The sequence below is a fragment of the Lutjanus erythropterus genome, chromosome 6 (assembly GCF_056507025.1).
Source record: "Lutjanus erythropterus isolate fLutEry1 chromosome 6, fLutEry1.hap2, whole genome shotgun sequence".
Classification (NCBI taxonomy): Eukaryota; Metazoa; Chordata; class Actinopteri; order Lutjaniformes; family Lutjanidae; genus Lutjanus; species Lutjanus erythropterus.
The window spans coordinates 4,423,027-4,440,092 of record NC_139322.1 but is presented as its reverse complement, the minus strand read 5'-3'; the positions used below and the strand labels follow the sequence as shown (position 1 = coordinate 4,440,092).

Below are 17,066 nucleotides of genomic sequence, written 5' to 3'. Positions count from 1 at the left end.
ACAACAAATAATAACAAACTGTGATGATGATCATAGTCTGTTAGCCAACATATTGTATAAAAGTATTTATCTTCATGTTAAATTTCATATTTTTCTTTTTGTGTCTCTTTGAAGGTGAAAAGATGAGGGCAGCAAGATTTTTCATTTTCTCCTTGGGCATTATGTTGCAGTCAGATGCAATAGATAGAGGAAGTTTTATCCTTCCAGCTTCAATCGACATTTGAAGTTGCGCAAAGAACGGTGAGTTGAGGCTCTGTTGTTAAAATGACATTAGATCAGTGTTTCCCAAACCTTTTCACTGATGACCCACTTTTTAAAAAATTACAAACTATTGTGACCAGATTCAAAATACACCTTAACAGGTCTTCTTAATTTGTGCAGAAAAATGAACTTCCCCAACCATTTTAACTGCCATTCCCACATCACCTTATATTATCTTGATGTGTTAAATCACGTACACATGCTAAATACTTTATGAGTTTGAAATAAATGCATGAAAACAATGCACACTCTTAGAAATGAGAGGTCCTTTTAAAAAGGTTCCACTCTGAACCCTTTCAGAGAGTTCTACCTAGAACCCAACATAAAAGGTTATACCTAGAAGTAAAGTAAAGTGCCCTCTATGAGAGATTCTACAGAGAATGCTTCTCTGTGTGATGGTTCCACTCAGAACTCTCTCTGGGAGTTCTATCCAGACCCCTTCCATCCTCCAAGTGTGCTAACAAGAACCCTCCCAGGAACCTTTTTATATTCCAAGGCTACAAAGAACCCTCGATAAAAGAGTGCCAAAAAGTCTTTCTTCAAGTTTTTCATCAAAAATGGATGAAAAGCATTCTTCATACAAACCCCAGTCTTACAAAGAACCCTTGATGGACCCTTTATTTAAAAAAAAAAAAAAGGGTTCCTCAGAAGTAAACGGTTCTGGGTAGAGCCTCAGCCTTTCAGGAAGAACCCTTTTGGAACCCTTATTTCTAAGAAGGTAGGACATTTTAACGTACTTCATAAATGAGACAAAATAAGTGTATTTAAGCAGAATTAACAGGCTCAGATCACTAAAACAAGACGCACATTTTAAATGCTTTATTAAAGCTGTACTGCAGGCATACATCTTAAAGTTGCAGATTTTCTTCCATAGTCTGTTTTCTCTTATTTTATTTGGGGACCCAAATAAAATCTCCCGACCCAGCTGTGCATCCCACCCCAGTCTTAACTGATTTATATAAAGTGATATGCAGACTCCATGTTTAGGTTCCATGACGTATTTTACAGTTCACCTCCTATCATGTGTCTGTTACATATGTGTTGAGGGCTGCAGGGAGTTAAAGGGTTCATTCATGGTAACGACAGATGAAACAAGTTTGAAAAGGATTTGCTGTGAATGCTGACATTGTTTAAAAAAGAGGTTTAAACAGTGTCACAGTTTGGCATATTATATGGAGACAAAAAATCTCTCAACAAAGTGATTTTATAGTTCTCGGGGGTAGAAGGACAAAGCCGGATGAATTTAGGGAGTCACAAGTGCTTCAATAATCCTCATTAACACTGCATTCCTCCCATTTTTCTTCTCCAGGCACAGCCTCTGTGTGACCTGAGCCTCCAATGACACAGAAACCAACAACTCAACACTTTAATATTTTATATTTTATCACATCGTCATATATAAGTACAGAACATTTTCAGTGAATATGCGTCTTTTTTTTTTTTTTTTAGAGTTTTCTGTGACGTGGACTTGATAATGATCAGCAGCGACATGAATTTCAGAGTAAATCCGACCATAATTAGGAATAATGAGACGTGCAGCCCAAACTGGGTCAGGTGATTTTAGCAGAGATTTAGGTGACTATTCATATTGTGTTTGAAAGCACATGCTCTGTGGAAGTGGCACCCAAGACCCAAAAAAATAATGATAATGTAACCCTCATGATCTCAATTTGATCCTGTTGAGAGCAGTTTAATTATTGTTTCCCTTAAATTTACACATTACATTGGGGAAATAAACTTTTTACAGCAGCTCAAGAGAGGTACAAAAGAAAAGTATTAAACACACATGTTGTAGCATTATACTAATATATATATGTGTATATATATATATATATATATATATATATATATATATATATATATATATATATATATATATATATATATATATATATATATATATATATATATACAGTACATATATATATATTTCCCTGTAAATTGGATAATTGCACAGGATACAAACAGGAGCATTTCACAGGACAGTTGCACAGTGTAAATAAATAAATAAATAATGTTTATACAGTATGTATATGTACAGTATATGCAGGGATATACATATAAAAAGTGAACAGCAGGAGAATAATTTCACAAGTTTTTTTTTTTATAATCATAAAATATCCATACAACATCTATTTACACATATATATTCATGCAGTATATATTCAGCAGTTAAGACATATCTTACTCTTCATTTCAGTCTAAGTAGTAAAAGTATTCAACATGTTACTTCAGTCAGAGTACAGATTATATACATGATTATGGCTTGATACACATTTTTGTACATTTCTGTACATAATTCTTAGATCCATTATCACATTCCTATTCATTTTTTATTTTCAGTTTTATATTTTTGTATTGCTTTTATATATTGTAAGTCAGTCACATGCAACTTCGCACATTTTTTATTATATATATTTGTTATTATTACTATTTCTACTGTTACATTTTCTCTTTTATATATTGTAGTAGAATACATATTCTTCTTATTTCTATTCTTATAATTCTCTAGGCTTATTTACTGTTTATTTCTAGTCTTGAATGGAGGGATATTGTATTTAATTTAAAAATAACTACCACTGTGAATATAAACGTGCAGTATTTTTCTGCATGTTGTGTAGTAGAGGTATAAACCAGCATAAAATTATAATATTTTATTGTGGTTCTTATTTGAAAGTTGTTTTTTTTTGTACTCGAGCGTGTCTCGTGATCCAATCTATTGCCCTACAAAAGAAGCACATGTGAATTCTGCATTTCTGATGTGATTATGTGTTTCTGTCTCCACTGTACATGCGTCTATAATCCCTGAGACGTGCTTTCACTGTAAATACACAAATCACAGTCGGTCCAGGAGCCCCTAAATCTGACCGGAGGAGGGTCTGAGCGCAGGGAGGCGTTTCTTCTACCCCATGAGGTCAAACTTCAGAGAGTTTATAAAGCCTGTTTTCTGTCGTCTGCTGCTACTAAAGGGATATTTCGTAAAGAAGAGGGGCACTGACAATGCGGACGTCTGCTGTGCTGTTGGTGCTGCTGGCTGTAGCTTCACACACTGTGGCAAGTGAGTACAGAGGGTCAATTTTTAAAGTGAATTTCAGGTAGAGAGGATCGCACAGTAACTCAAGAGAGTGGGTCTGAAAGGACTGAAGAGGCTGCAGCTTCAGACATCATCTACTTTAATTAATGCTAACAAAGTATTTCTGAGCCAGAGTCAATCAGAGGAGTGAATCACAGAATTTAGATGAGATTTTGACACTGAAACTGAGAGTTTTACAAACTTGAAGGGACAGTTCACCCACCAAAATATAGATTTTTGACAACCTCTCCACCTGAGCACTGTAGGTGTTGCTGTTTGTCCCTGCTTTGTATCTTGCAGGTGCTGGTTGGAGGGTCGTCTGGAGGATCCGGTGCTATTTATCCATCCAGATAGTTTTGTTTTAAATCGTCGAGTTTTGGAGATATCGGACGTGCAGATGTCTGCCTGCATTTGAGCTCAACAGCAGCATCTCTTTCAAAAAATCATGACCCAGTTACTCAAGATAATCCTCAGACCTTGTTGTGAGCAGTTTCACATTGGAACTACTTTCTTTCTACCAAACGACACCTGTCAACCGTGTGCAGCAGGGAGCAGCATCTACATATGGACAAGACATTATCTTGAGTAACCATGGCTTGACTTCTGTAAAGAGGCATTGCTGTTGAACTTTTCAATGTTGAGTGTCAGACATCTCTACGGCTGATATCTCCAAAAGTCTGCAACTCACACCAACTCACCGTTCTGCATCTTGTATCTTCATTAATGCTAACAGTATTTCAGAGTCAGAGTGAGTGGTTGGTTTCCCACAGAGGTCATTTACAGCATTCAGACAAGACTGAGAGTTTTACAAACTTGAAGATATAAAACATCAATAATCAGAGTTACGTAAAAGTATCAATACTGCAATATAAAGTACTCCTTTACAAGTAAATGTCCTTTAATCAAAATGTCACATATGTATATAGGACAGTTATACACTATGTTGCTGGATCATTAATACTGATGCATGAATGTGTATGTGGTATTTTACAATTGTAGTTGATCTTTATGCAAACTGTCAGATAGTTTGATATGTAAAATCCTTGTGCTTCAAATTTTATCATGATCATATGTTTTGTATGTAAAATTTTCATCTGTAGTATAAAATACCTCATAACTGAAGCTGTCAAACAAATATAGTGAAGTATAAATATAAAACAGCATAAGAGAATATGCAGACAAAACAAATAAACAGACGGCATGCAGAATAGAGTGCATCATAATGATGAGGAGTCTTTAAAATGAAGTTTCTTTGTCATAATTGTCCCACTGCAGTATAACAAAACCTTCTGAAAGCTTCATAAATTAGTTTATTTTAATGTAATATTCACCAAACTGGGACACTGTGATATAAGGCCTTTAAAGGTCAGAAATTGCTCAATGAGACAAAATTGATTTTCTTCAAATGAACTCTGATTTAAAGGATAATTATGGTATTTTTAAACCTGAGTCCTATTAGACCAAAACATTTTCTGTATTTTATTAGAAAACTGTATTTACTTCCATGTGAGGAAAGAAAATTAAGTGGTTTAAGGGATTATTTCAGTATTGTTAAACCTCTGCCCTTCATTTTTGGGTTTAAATGACTAACGGGTTCAGTTTTGCAGTTGATCCAGTAGATGTCCTCAGCCAGCAGCGGCAAAACAAGCTGCAATGGCTGCAACTTAATCCACTAAAAGTGCTTGTTTTTGTTACCTAAAAAATGAAACCTTTGCAGATCGCTCTTTCTGACGGGGAACCAAAGCCTCGTTCTGCTCAAGGCCTCGAGAGTCCTGTGACGCAAACACTCATCTTACCTTACAGGACACGAGGTGGTGTCCTTTTAGTGTTTTAAACGGTTTGTTTGGATCTGCAAACTGCGAGGTAAAATTACTGCTTTATCAAAGGAGCCTGGTGGCTTTGTAGAGTGCATTATATGAGTCTGTCAGTTGCTAAAACAGGCACTTTTAGTGGACGCATTCAAGGATTACGCTGCAGCCACTGAATTTTGTTTTGTGTCTGCCAACTGAGGCGATCTACTGGACAAAATCCCAAACTTTTTTTCCTCCTATAAGTCATTTACACCCCAAAATATGTAAAAAAAAAAAAAAAAAAAAGGCCCCAAGTTAAAAAACAACAGAATTACCCTTTAACAGGCCTAATTTTCTTCTGTTACAGTGTGGAAGTAAATCCAGTTTTATACGTGCATAAGATCTGAGTCTAGGTCACGTTTTCTCCCACGACCTCTTTGGTCAACCATGCATGAACGCAAACGACACAGAATGTGACCTTTGTAAAGCGAGACGCCGACAATTTATCTTAATCCTTTTACTCTTAAATTAAAGGATAAATTCACAAGAATTTAGTATTCTAGGAAATGCAATTATGAAAACAACATCTAAGGAACAGAGAAATGCATTTGAAGACATTCACAATGAGTCATTTTGCCAGTTCGTTCTGCAAAATCTTACAGCGATCAGTCCACCTTTCACCATTCGGCATCAGGGTCAGTCGTGTCAGATGTGACGCATCATGAAGTTAAACAACGAGTGAAAAAAAAAGGAGAGTGATTAGTCTGCATTAACAAAGGCTGGACTCATAATCACATTCAAAAGTCTGATCCAGCTGATAATTAGCTTTGTTGTCTGCCGTTATGTTTAATCCAAATTCAGCCCTGTGACTTCGTTAATCTGTGATAAAATCATGCACACGCTCAGCTGAGCATCACATGAGACGGATTGGAGGGACGAAAGAATTACATCTGCAGTAAAACACTCTCATTTGACCTTTGGTGAGAACCTTCAGTCACATCCATGACAAAAATATGGATAAATATGTAAAATATATGAATCATTTATCAGTTCCAAAATAAAGTTTGGTTTTCAGTCACTGAAAGGTTTTTAGGAGCATTTAAACTGACAAATTATGCTCAAAGATTCATGCAACACTGTTTTAAGTGTGTTTTAAGTATTTTTCTAATGTTTTTCAAGCAAGTTTCTTAGAAAGAAAAATATAGTTTGGTTCTAGTTAAAGCAAAAAACAGGGATGTCCTTAAAGAAAAAAAATACAAATATATATTCCTTTATATGTATAATATGTATGTTTGATATTTTAGAGCCCAAAAACCGTTTCACCCGCTACCCATCATGGAACACTAAGATGTACCCGATCTGGAAAGATGGAGACCCACGATACAAAGACTCCTGGAAAGGTACGTCATATTCACAGATTATGATTTTCAAACTCTCATATTTCTTTTCTTTATACGTCTTTTGAAAGTATTTTAGGGGCATTTTTGTTAGACAGTGACAGAGGTGGTTTTGAATTGCAGCAAAAGTCTGTTGGGTTGTTGTGAGTCTTTTAAATTACTTAATACTTGTCAATGTGTTTTCCTGTTTTCTTCTTCTTCTTTTTTGTGCAGGTGGAAGAGTGACTTTCAATGTCGGGAATGATTCACCGACTCTGACTGGAGCCAAAGTTACCTTCACCATCGACCTGGAGTTCCCACACAACCAGAAGGTGCAGCCTGATGGAGACGTTGTTTGGGCTGAAGACTGCATAGTCAATGGTAACACACCACAAACACAAACACAATGCTGAAATACAACAGATCACCTTCTGAATCCAAGTTTCAATCTTTTACTGAACCAAGACGAGCTTTGATTGTCTCGTTAACTCTGTAAAACACACTTTAGTTAAACTCGACCAATAGGTACAAAGTAAAACTCACTTAAATCTCAAGTCTTGGTGAACAACTTGGACAATTCCACTGACTCCACCTTTAAGTTTATGATTTGTGCCCTTATTGTAAAGTGTTATCCCAAAGCACCTGCAAAACCAATGCCTCAGCTGTACTTTATATTTAGTGCTAATCAGCTAATATCACCATGCTAACGTGCTAAACTGAGATGGTGTACATGGTAAAAATAAACATAAACTGCTGCACCTCACTGCAGGTAAGTATAGCCTCAGACAGCTGCTAGCCTGGCTGTAGACTCTAGTCTCAGCGCTCTTTCTCCCCCTGCAGGAACAAAGTACCACGAGTCTGAGCCAGTATACCCGACTCAGAACACAGACTGGGAGGCTGTCTTCCCCGATGGGTCACCAGTTAAGAAGGACAAGAAGCCGAACTATGTGTTTGTCTGGAAGACCTGGGGTGAGTGGCGCCGTCGTCTCGTGTTAAATGCCCCGTCTTTTCTGAGGGTCACAAAGTTTGTTATGGCACATGCCCTGACCTGAAGTCTCACCCAGGATGGATTATGTATGGGTCTTATCTTGTGATCAGATTATGTCACTTCATTTACCCTACATGTGAAAAAAAATCCTCAAAGCAAACAGTCCATGACTCTCAGTTTTGGGGGTCAGATCTGGCATGACTTTAGACACAAGGCTTCAATGATATTATCCACAATGAACTTCACATGATTACCATGTAAGATGGTTAGTTTTTATCCATCATTTTAAAAGTGTTCTCATATACATCATCTTTTCAGGCAGGCAGGCCCCGACCCTGAATGCATCGTACAAAAAGTTGCATAACTTAACATGATATCGTTGGATTAATTAAAGGAATAGTTTGGATTTTTTGAAGCGGGGTTATATGAGGTACTCATCCAATTGTAGTGGATTACCTACAGTACATGGTGGACGGCACTTCCCATTTTTGGAGAAGCAGCACGTGTGTCAGTGTAGGAAGCTGCTGTGGACAGTGTTTTAGCCACCGATATTTAGAATATTTTCACTGATTTACTTTTTACCATTTGTCAGCCTTTTCTGACAGGAAACTGTCGCTATGTAAGACAAATATCACTCTCTGCGAAGTAACCAGACTCCCTTAACAAAAACAGTAATTTTACCTTGCAGAACACAGCAGAGCTGCTAGTCTACTGCTGCCCTGATCTGAAAGTTTGTTTGTATTATTTTGTGACTTCTTTAAATACAATCTAACCTGTTAAAACAACAAACTCACACAGTAACACAAACAAACTTCCTGATTAAGGCAACTGTAGAACAGAACCTCCTGTGTTCTGCAGGGTAAAATGAGTAATTTTGCCAATGGAGTTACCAATATTTGGCTTATTTTCTGTTGGTTTCCCATCAGAAAAAGCTGTCTGATGCCAACATAAAGTAGTGAAAATATACCAAATATAGCGTAAACTTAACCCAATACTGATTTTGTTTTTAGGTGGGCCTCTTTTAGGTGCTTCTCCAAACTGGAGGCATGTAGACCTCCATCTACTGTAACTAATACGCTGACTGTGGATTAATAGCGCACACAAGCCCTGTTTAAATTAAAAATAATGTACAGATATTTGTAGTGAAGAGACAGAAAAGTGTATTACATGTGCACTCAGCAGCTCTGGATGCTCATTTGGCAGGTCAGTACTGGCAGGTGGCAGACGGTCCCTCCTCCTCCCTGACCATCGGGACAGATGACATCCCGCTGGGCTCCTACACCATGGACATCGTTATCTACCACTACAGGAGCAAAGAGAAGTTCATTCCTCTGGGATACGCCTCCACCCAGTTCTCCATTACTGGTAAAAAAAGATTTTGCAGAGGGGACAGGGCAGGCATCTTCTGTTTTTAAAAAAAACAAGATAATCCTCAGCATTAATGTTTTCTTTTGACCCTGAGTCAGAGAAAACCTGCATCAACCTCCCCTTCTGACATCTCAAACATTCATATGTATGTCTTTGGTGCCTTAAAATGATCCGTTTATATTTAAAGAGGGTGCAGGTCCTCTTCTATGGAGGCAGCCATGTTTCTACAGTAGCCCAGAGTGGACAAACCAAACACTGGCTCTTGACAGAGCCAAGATTGTCTTCACAACTTTATTGTTTCCAGTTCAATTATTGCAGTTTTAAATGTCTTAGTTGCAGAAAAAAATGCTTCAAACTTTATTTGAAACATTTAATTTCACTGCTTTCAGATATCATTCAGAATACAGGACTTTGCTACTAGTTTGATTGATATGATAAGACTAAGACTAAGACTAAGATTTATAACTGATTTATTTATTTATCGGTTTGTTATACCAGGGACAGTGCATATTTCTAAACGTTACTGTAAAGATGCCACGGTTAGCCAAAAGACTATTTTTCATCTATAGTCACTGGACAGATGTTACAAAAGCAGCCTGAAAAAAAAACTTAAACTTACAATTAAAAATAAGACAGAAGAGAATATTAGCAGGACACCCTTATTCTACATTTTGAAGTACAAATGAAAAAAATCACATAATTTGAGAAATGCAAAGCAGTGAAGTAGAAATAATGCACTAAATAAAACAATATTGTTCTGAATTATTAGGCACTAATCAACTATTTGGATCTCTTTTTAAAATCCTGTATATTTTAAATCCCACAAGGGAAGGCTGAAATAAAAGGGATGGGGAAAATTATTAGTATTATTAATTGCTAATTATAATCTATTTATTCTACCATGCAATATTGACCTAACAGTACAACAATCTGTGCAATAACACCACTGAGTAATACACTTGTGCAGTAATAAGAATTACTACTATTACTAATATTGCACTTAAACTGTACACTGTACAAATGAATCCTCTTATTTATAATACTCCTGCATTTTAACACTTATTTATAGAACTATTTTCACCTTTATAGTTAAGGTATCATGTTGGTATATTTATGTTATAATTCTCTATATTTATCTATTTCTGTGTTGGTTGGAGAAACTGAAATGTAATTCAGATTCGCTCCAGGGATCAATAAAAATTTTCTGATTCTGAATATTGTTCTATAAGCTATAAACTCCAGCTGCTGCCTGTTTATTTGCTGACTTCATTATTTGGTGTCCTCCTCAGATCAAATCCCCTTCGCCGTCTCCCTCGACCAAGTGAACGACATTGTGGCCGGAGACATGCGCTTCATCCAGAACAGAGCGATCGCCTTCACCATCACCCTCCACGACCCCAGCGAGTACCTGAGCAACGCGGACATCACCTTCAACTGGGACTTTGGCGACGAGAGCGGGGCCCTCATATCCAGAGAGCTGACTGTCACTCACACCTACATCACCTCCGGATCGTTCAAACCTCAGGTGGTCATCCAGGCCGTCATCCCAGACAAGGCCTGCGACCCACCGAGCGAGACCCCGACCAAGGCCCCCGGTCCACCGATTGATCAGGGCACCACAGGTAACAAAGTGACGCTGTAGTACCAACATTTAAAGGTCCAGTTACCTACTGAACTGGAAAACTTTTCAGTTTTTATTTCAGAAATCTGGTCATCTTATGGTAGGCACATTTTGTTATCTTTGGACAGATCCAGGCTAGCTGTTTCCACCTGTTTCCAGTCTTTATGCTAAGCTAAGCTAACTGGCAGCTGTCTAGCTGACTGGTATCGATCTTCTCATCTACCTCAAGCAAAAAAGCAAACAAGTGTTTTTGCTAAAATGTCCAACTAAAAGCTAAAAATGTTTTGCAGTATTCTCTCCCGACCTCAGCTCTAGATACACACAGACGTAACTCTACAATCTTCCCTGTGTGTAGTCAAAGCTCCAGCACTGGCATCTGCTGTCCCCATACTGGTTTCCACCAAGGCTGCTGGTGTGAATGTCAACGTGGTTCCTTCAGACACAGAGGAGGACAACACTGAGGACGAGGCCTCCACTGCCTCCACTCACCAGCCTGTCCAGGAGGCACCCACAGTGGCCAAGACTCCTTCACCCGTCAACCAGGACCTGCCAGCTGACAACGAGGCTCAGACCAGGCCTGCAGCAGGTAAAGCGTTTTTTGTATTGTTGTTTGTACACAGTTAGAGTTTAATTTTACCAGAGGATTACCTGTTCAATCCCCAGCAGAGGTAATACTGTGTGCAACAACCGCAACCGACTGCCAGATGACCCAGATATGAACATCAGCCGATTTCCTCAAATGTAAATGTGATGCAAATAAATATATAAAGACACACTGTCATTGTATGAAGCAAGCAGAGCGAGTTAACTTCAGAACAAACGCTCTGATGTACGATATCGTTTGAATTCTGATTTGCATGCTAGCTGAGAGTGGTCAGATCAAATTTTCTTATTGCATGTGATTTATTTATGGATCTACAAAACACACCAAACCAAAAAGCTGCTCCACATTACAGGTAAAACAGAATAAAGAGAAGCGTCTGGCTGCATTATTTATAGGAGACATTATGCATGAATGCACATTGTCCCTGATGTTACCGACTTGCTGAGTGTGAACTGTTTTTACCTGTGAGCACCAGTGGCAGAAGAAGTATTCAGATCCTTTACTTGAGTAAAAGTACAAATATCACACAGTAAAAATACTCCAATACAAGTAAAAGTCCTGCATTCAAGCCTTTACTCAAAGTATGTCAGTATAATCTGCAAAATTTACTTTCATATGAAGAATAAAAGTGGTAATATTGCAGTAAAATGGTCCCTGTCAGTCTGATGTTTTTGGATTAATGTGTATGTTCCATTTTACTGCTGTATATTAAAGTGGAGCTTATTTTATCTGCTTTACATACTGTCAGGTAGTTTAATCTACAGAAACACATCATGTGTTTGTTGTGTTGCTGCCCTGTGAGAACCACAAATCTCTAAAAAGTTTCATGGTGTCAGAAAAACAGCCTGTTTTCAGTTTTGTGATGATGCATTTTCCAGCTGGTCCAAGAGGGTTTAAAGAGATCATTTAGCTCAAGAAGTAAGAGAATATCCCTCACTAATAAAAGAACACGAGTAAACAAGTAAAAAGTACAATATTTGCCTCTGAGATATAGAATTTGATTGCTTCCTTACCAACATGAATTAGAGATTAATTCAGTAAAAACCTAATAATGTTATTTTTGCAAACCTACATTTTTAAAGGTCCGATATATACGACATTCACTGCCACCAGATGTCGCACTAGAGCGCTGGTGTTCGGTTAGAACTTTTCAATGTTAAACCCCCCACACAGCATTAGCTCATGGCTTGGGCCTCATTCATATATTTATTTACTGTTATTAATACATTTTAGATAGTATAGAGCAGTGTTCTCAAACTTTTTACATCATGTAGCACCTCAGAAAATACTGAGCTCTCCAAGTGCCACCTTACTGTTTTGCGCTGTTTGGTGCTAGCAGGTTTAATGGACGCATCACTGCCATTTTTTAAGAAGCCATGAGCACTAGTACTCTGTTCACTGTCGCCCATTTCATTTTCAACATGGCTGCCTGAAATATTGTCCCCCTAATGTGCACTTCTCTCCGGAATAGTTCCTGTTTGGAGGCACAATTGTAGTGTTTGTGAAGCATTTTCATTCTCCTCATTTTACTTGCGCTCACTAGCTAGCCAACACAGTTTAGCTTGTTCCACATGGATGACATACATGAACGCTACATGTATGATCGTGACTATGGACTGATATTGAAACATTTCAGTGATCTGATACTTTATTTAATGCAATTAGAAATCTTACAGTATTTGCATAGTTTACATGTTTTTAAATTAATTTATTTCATAAAAAAAAAAAATTCTGGGGCAACCCCTATAGCTCAGCTGGAAGAGCGTGCGCCCCACGTACTGAGGCTATCAGTCCTCTGCAGCGACCGCTGCTTCGACTCTCGCCTGCGGTCCATTTGCTATGTGTCATCCCCTCTCTCTCTACCCCCTTTCCTGTCATATCTTCAGCTGTCATTGTTAAAAATAAAGGCAACAGCCAAAAAAATGATCTGATATTCCTTCACATACCACTAGAGGGAGCTTACATACCACCAGTGGTACACATACCACAGTTTAAGAATCAAGGGTATAAACATTATAAATGCTAATTTATAGCAATACACTTCATAATGATCAAAATTATGTTTTATTTATTTATTTATTTAGCATTTTTCCACATCTTATCACCAATTTGCTCAGGCTCCCCCGGCACCCCCTGGTGGCCCCCACTTCAAGGGCATAAAACACCTTAAGTTTCAAACTTAAGTTTTTCCGTTAAACAAAATATTTTCCCGAATTAAGGGGTTCACTTGGACCTTTTAGTTTACAGTACAGTTCTGTTGCAATGTGTCCCAAATTAGCCTCTAAGTCTAATGAAGGTCTAACAGTTGGAAAAAAATATGCTTAAATTTACAGTATGGTTTTGTTGGAATGTGTCCCAAATTCCCTAATATGTCCAATCAAGGTGTAATAAAGGATCTAATACTACCTAATAAATGACGTGTTATTAGCATACCATCTAACATGGGTATAACTACTGTTTAAGGAAGAGCATATTATCCCAATTATTGTCTAAACTGATGCAAAATACAGCCTGTCGTGTCTTATTGGTGTACTGTAAAATGAAGTATAACCACCTTATTTTATTTATCAGTGTACGAACTCTCTGCTGCTGTTTATTCTCTTCAGGTAAAAAGCGAACAGTGACACTGACAGGCCAGGCCACAGCGGTCGTAGTTGCTAAGAGGGATGCCGATGATAAACCCTCTGATGATGACTGTGTCATTTATCGTTATGGCTCCTTCTGCACTGGCATTGAAGTGTTTGGTGAGTTACCTTTAATTGTCAAAATGTAACATGAAAACCAGTGAGGTGGCTGTCAGTGACCGTCCCATCCTGATATCTGTGCTTTCAGAGGGCATTGAGAAAGTCGAGATAGTACAAATGGACAATGCTGTGATGGCAATGCCTGAAAAGGACAAAAATGTGCTGGATATCACCGTTACCTGCCAGGGAAGGTGAATGCTCCTACACTTTATCAAATAATTTTAAATTTTTGTTTCCTTTAAAAGTGTCTTACTGTTTATTTTGACTCACTGGAGCATCTTCTGTCTCCAGCCTTCCAAAAGAGGTGTGCAGTGTGATTCTGGATGCAGAGTGCTTGAGGCCAATTCACACGGCGTGCAACATGGTGGAGCCCTCCAAGGAGTGCCAGCTGGTGCTGCGTCACTTCTTCAATGACTCTGGTGTCTACTGCATCAATGTGTCAGTGGCCAATGATGTCAGCTTAGCCGCCACCAGCGCCAAAGTCAACGTCGAGATGGGTACGCAGCATGACCACCGTGCAACGGTCCACACATTATGATTGTTTGGGTTGACAGTAGAGAGCATGTCTGCTGTGTTCTGCTCACTCACAATGTGGTCTTTGTTTCAGGCTCAGGTCTGTCCTCTCCGGGTACCATCGCCATGGTGATGGGTTTCCTGGTGCTCGTTCTAGCAGTCGCAATAGTGGCATATTCTTACAAGTAAGTGCTGATTTTCCCTGTGGATATCATTTTTGGTAATATTTTTATTTTATTTAAAGGAGTGTGCATAAGCCTGTCATTACACCATCATGACATTTAATGATACATGTCATGATGATGAAGGAGTCTTTATGAATGTTTATGACTGTTGTTACACGGACAGTTGGTCAGTTATGTCATTTTACTTACCACGTTGACATTATTTGAGATGAGAGATGACAACTCAGCATTATCAGAGGTAAAGAAACTGTTGTGTTTTATGATTAACATTACATCACACTGTCATATGTGGTTGGTTTTGAAATTGGCTGTCATAATGGGTTGTGAATATTTTCCTTCACCTCAAATAAAGTTTGGACTCGTCATAAAGATGTCATTAAATGCTGTAAGGCCAAATTGTAATAAATCCTTTCAGTAACAATTGATCCAGTGACTACCTGCACACGGCGCTCATATTGATGAAACCACACAAAGTTATAACCCAGTTCTCCAGTTGCAGCCTCACTGATTGCTGTACAAAAACACAGTATTAACTTTATACACTGTTTGGTGAAACTGGATTATATTTTATAGAAAAATATTTTTTGCTTTTTCCTCTGATGTCCTCCGGCTGCTCTGCCTCAACTCTGTCTTTTACAGAGTTTCCTGATGGACAGATAGCTTTGCTTGTTTTTAGCAGTTACTTTAGCTGCTAACTACTGCTAACTGTAGCTGCCATTAGCTCAGCTGACCATGCTGTTAGCTGTCCTATTAGCTGACGAGGTAATAGCTCGGAGCACTGGGGGAGTGTCTGTGTTTACAATTCTAGCACAAGTGCTTTGGTCCACCGGGAGCTTTGGCGCTCTGAGCTCCCAGTCAAGGCAGAGTAGCTAATATGATGGCTGGCTACATGGCCAGCTGAGCTAACTAGCTAAGGGCAGCTACATTTACCACTAGTAAGCGGTTACTTTAGCAGCAAGTAAAGCTATCTGTCCATCATGAATCAGTTCAGGCAGAGCAGCTGGAGGACATCAGAGGGAAAACCAGGTCAGAGCTCATGTAAATCACTTCTGTATGAATACTCAAACTAAGTGGTGGGACCGATGTGTCCCTTTACTTCCTGGACCTGCTGCACCTGGAGGAGATGACCAATAAAGAACCTGAACTTTCTGCTCACAGGGATTTTCTGAAACTTTGGCAACGTTTAATAGGAACATCCCACATTGTAACATTATACATCTAAAACAGGTTTCCTATAAAAACACATACATTGTAGTTTATTTTGAGTCATTGCCAAGCACACCCTCTTGTTGCTGAATGCTCACTAGAGCTCAAAACACGTATTAATCCACAGCTGAAAATAGTCCCTAAAAGAAACACTTTTTACTAAGTAATGTTTGCTAAAATCTACCCAGCTGTTTAAGGAAATAACTTTTTTAATCAACTGATCAACAAACTGACAGAAAATTATAACACTACTCTGCAGCTGTCCTCAGCTCTACAGAGCTTTGTAACATCTTTCAGGTCATTGTTTTAGTTTCACTGTGACTTTACTGTTGGTTCCCGTTAAATACTCTCACAGTGGTGTTTTTGGCCGCAACAGGCAGCTATTTTCAGCAAAAAAGACCCAAATTTTAGCAAACTAACTGGTGAACATGTAGCGTTTAGCAGCTAATGAGACTGATATTTCCCTCAGGAGATGGTGGAGACCAAAAACAGAGCTAAAAGGAGCTTGGATATAGGACTTGCATTCATCAGACGGCCACAATTGTATGGTCGCTCCATGTCTGCTTGATGTCTAAATAGACAGTTTTTTGGTAATGTTCACCACATCAACATAAAAGGGTGATAATGTGCAGCTACAAGCTTAAAAAAAATCAAATAATTCAGGTTAAAAAAAATATTTGGCATGTATTTTAAGATTTCCATCTTCTCTAGGAATGAGGCTCAAGGTTGAAAACTTCAGGTAGATGCACTGAGAGAAAAGGTTTTGGTCTTTTCGTGACACTTTGTGGAAAATATCTGTAAAGCACATGTAATTTAAACAATCTGTCTGGATTTTGTGTTTTCCTCAACAGGCGCTTTAAGTCCTACCGTCCTCTGAAGGAAGACATGATCGTGTCTGCAGGCCCGCAGCCCGGCCGACCTCACAGCTGTTCCGGAGCCTCGATGTTCTGGAGTCTTCTGAACAGACGTGGAGCTGTGGACAACTGTCCTCTGCTGCAGGACAGGCCGGTGTGAACCGTCACCATCCGTACACAACCAAATACAAAACCAAACCACTTATGATTTGCAAATTAGAGCCACCTGGGAGGTCTTTTTATACTTTTTTACGTATTTTCTAAATGACAAATTCATCGTGAGTGTGTGATATTTGGGTTTTCAATCAAACAATTTCCTGACTGTAGACATACTCTGATCTTTTGTACCTGCGTGAAGCAAGTTTGGTTTTAAAAGCGTGTGCTTTAATTTGGGCAATACTGAATTTGAATGTTTTTTCCAATAAATGTTGCTCAAAACAGCTGTGTTGTCCCGTTCTACTGTGATTCATCACACTTTTCGAA

General features: G+C 38.5%; 1 protein-coding gene across 1 annotated transcript; it reads left to right on the top strand.

The window, feature by feature from the left end:
* Positions 1–3,138: 3,138 nt before the first annotated feature.
* pmelb (premelanosome protein b) lies at positions 3,139–17,023 on the top strand. Its single transcript, XM_084720313.1, has 12 exons — positions 3,139–3,319; positions 6,429–6,524; positions 6,735–6,881; positions 7,341–7,469; positions 8,692–8,853; positions 10,146–10,478; positions 10,833–11,063; positions 13,688–13,825; positions 13,914–14,016; positions 14,117–14,322; positions 14,433–14,523; positions 16,581–17,023. Exons 1-12 carry the CDS (start codon positions 3,262–3,264, stop codon positions 16,741–16,743), a joined length of 1,857 nt encoding a protein of 618 aa, XP_084576439.1. The 5' UTR covers positions 3,139–3,261; the 3' UTR covers positions 16,744–17,023.
* Positions 17,024–17,066: the final 43 nt, after the last annotated feature.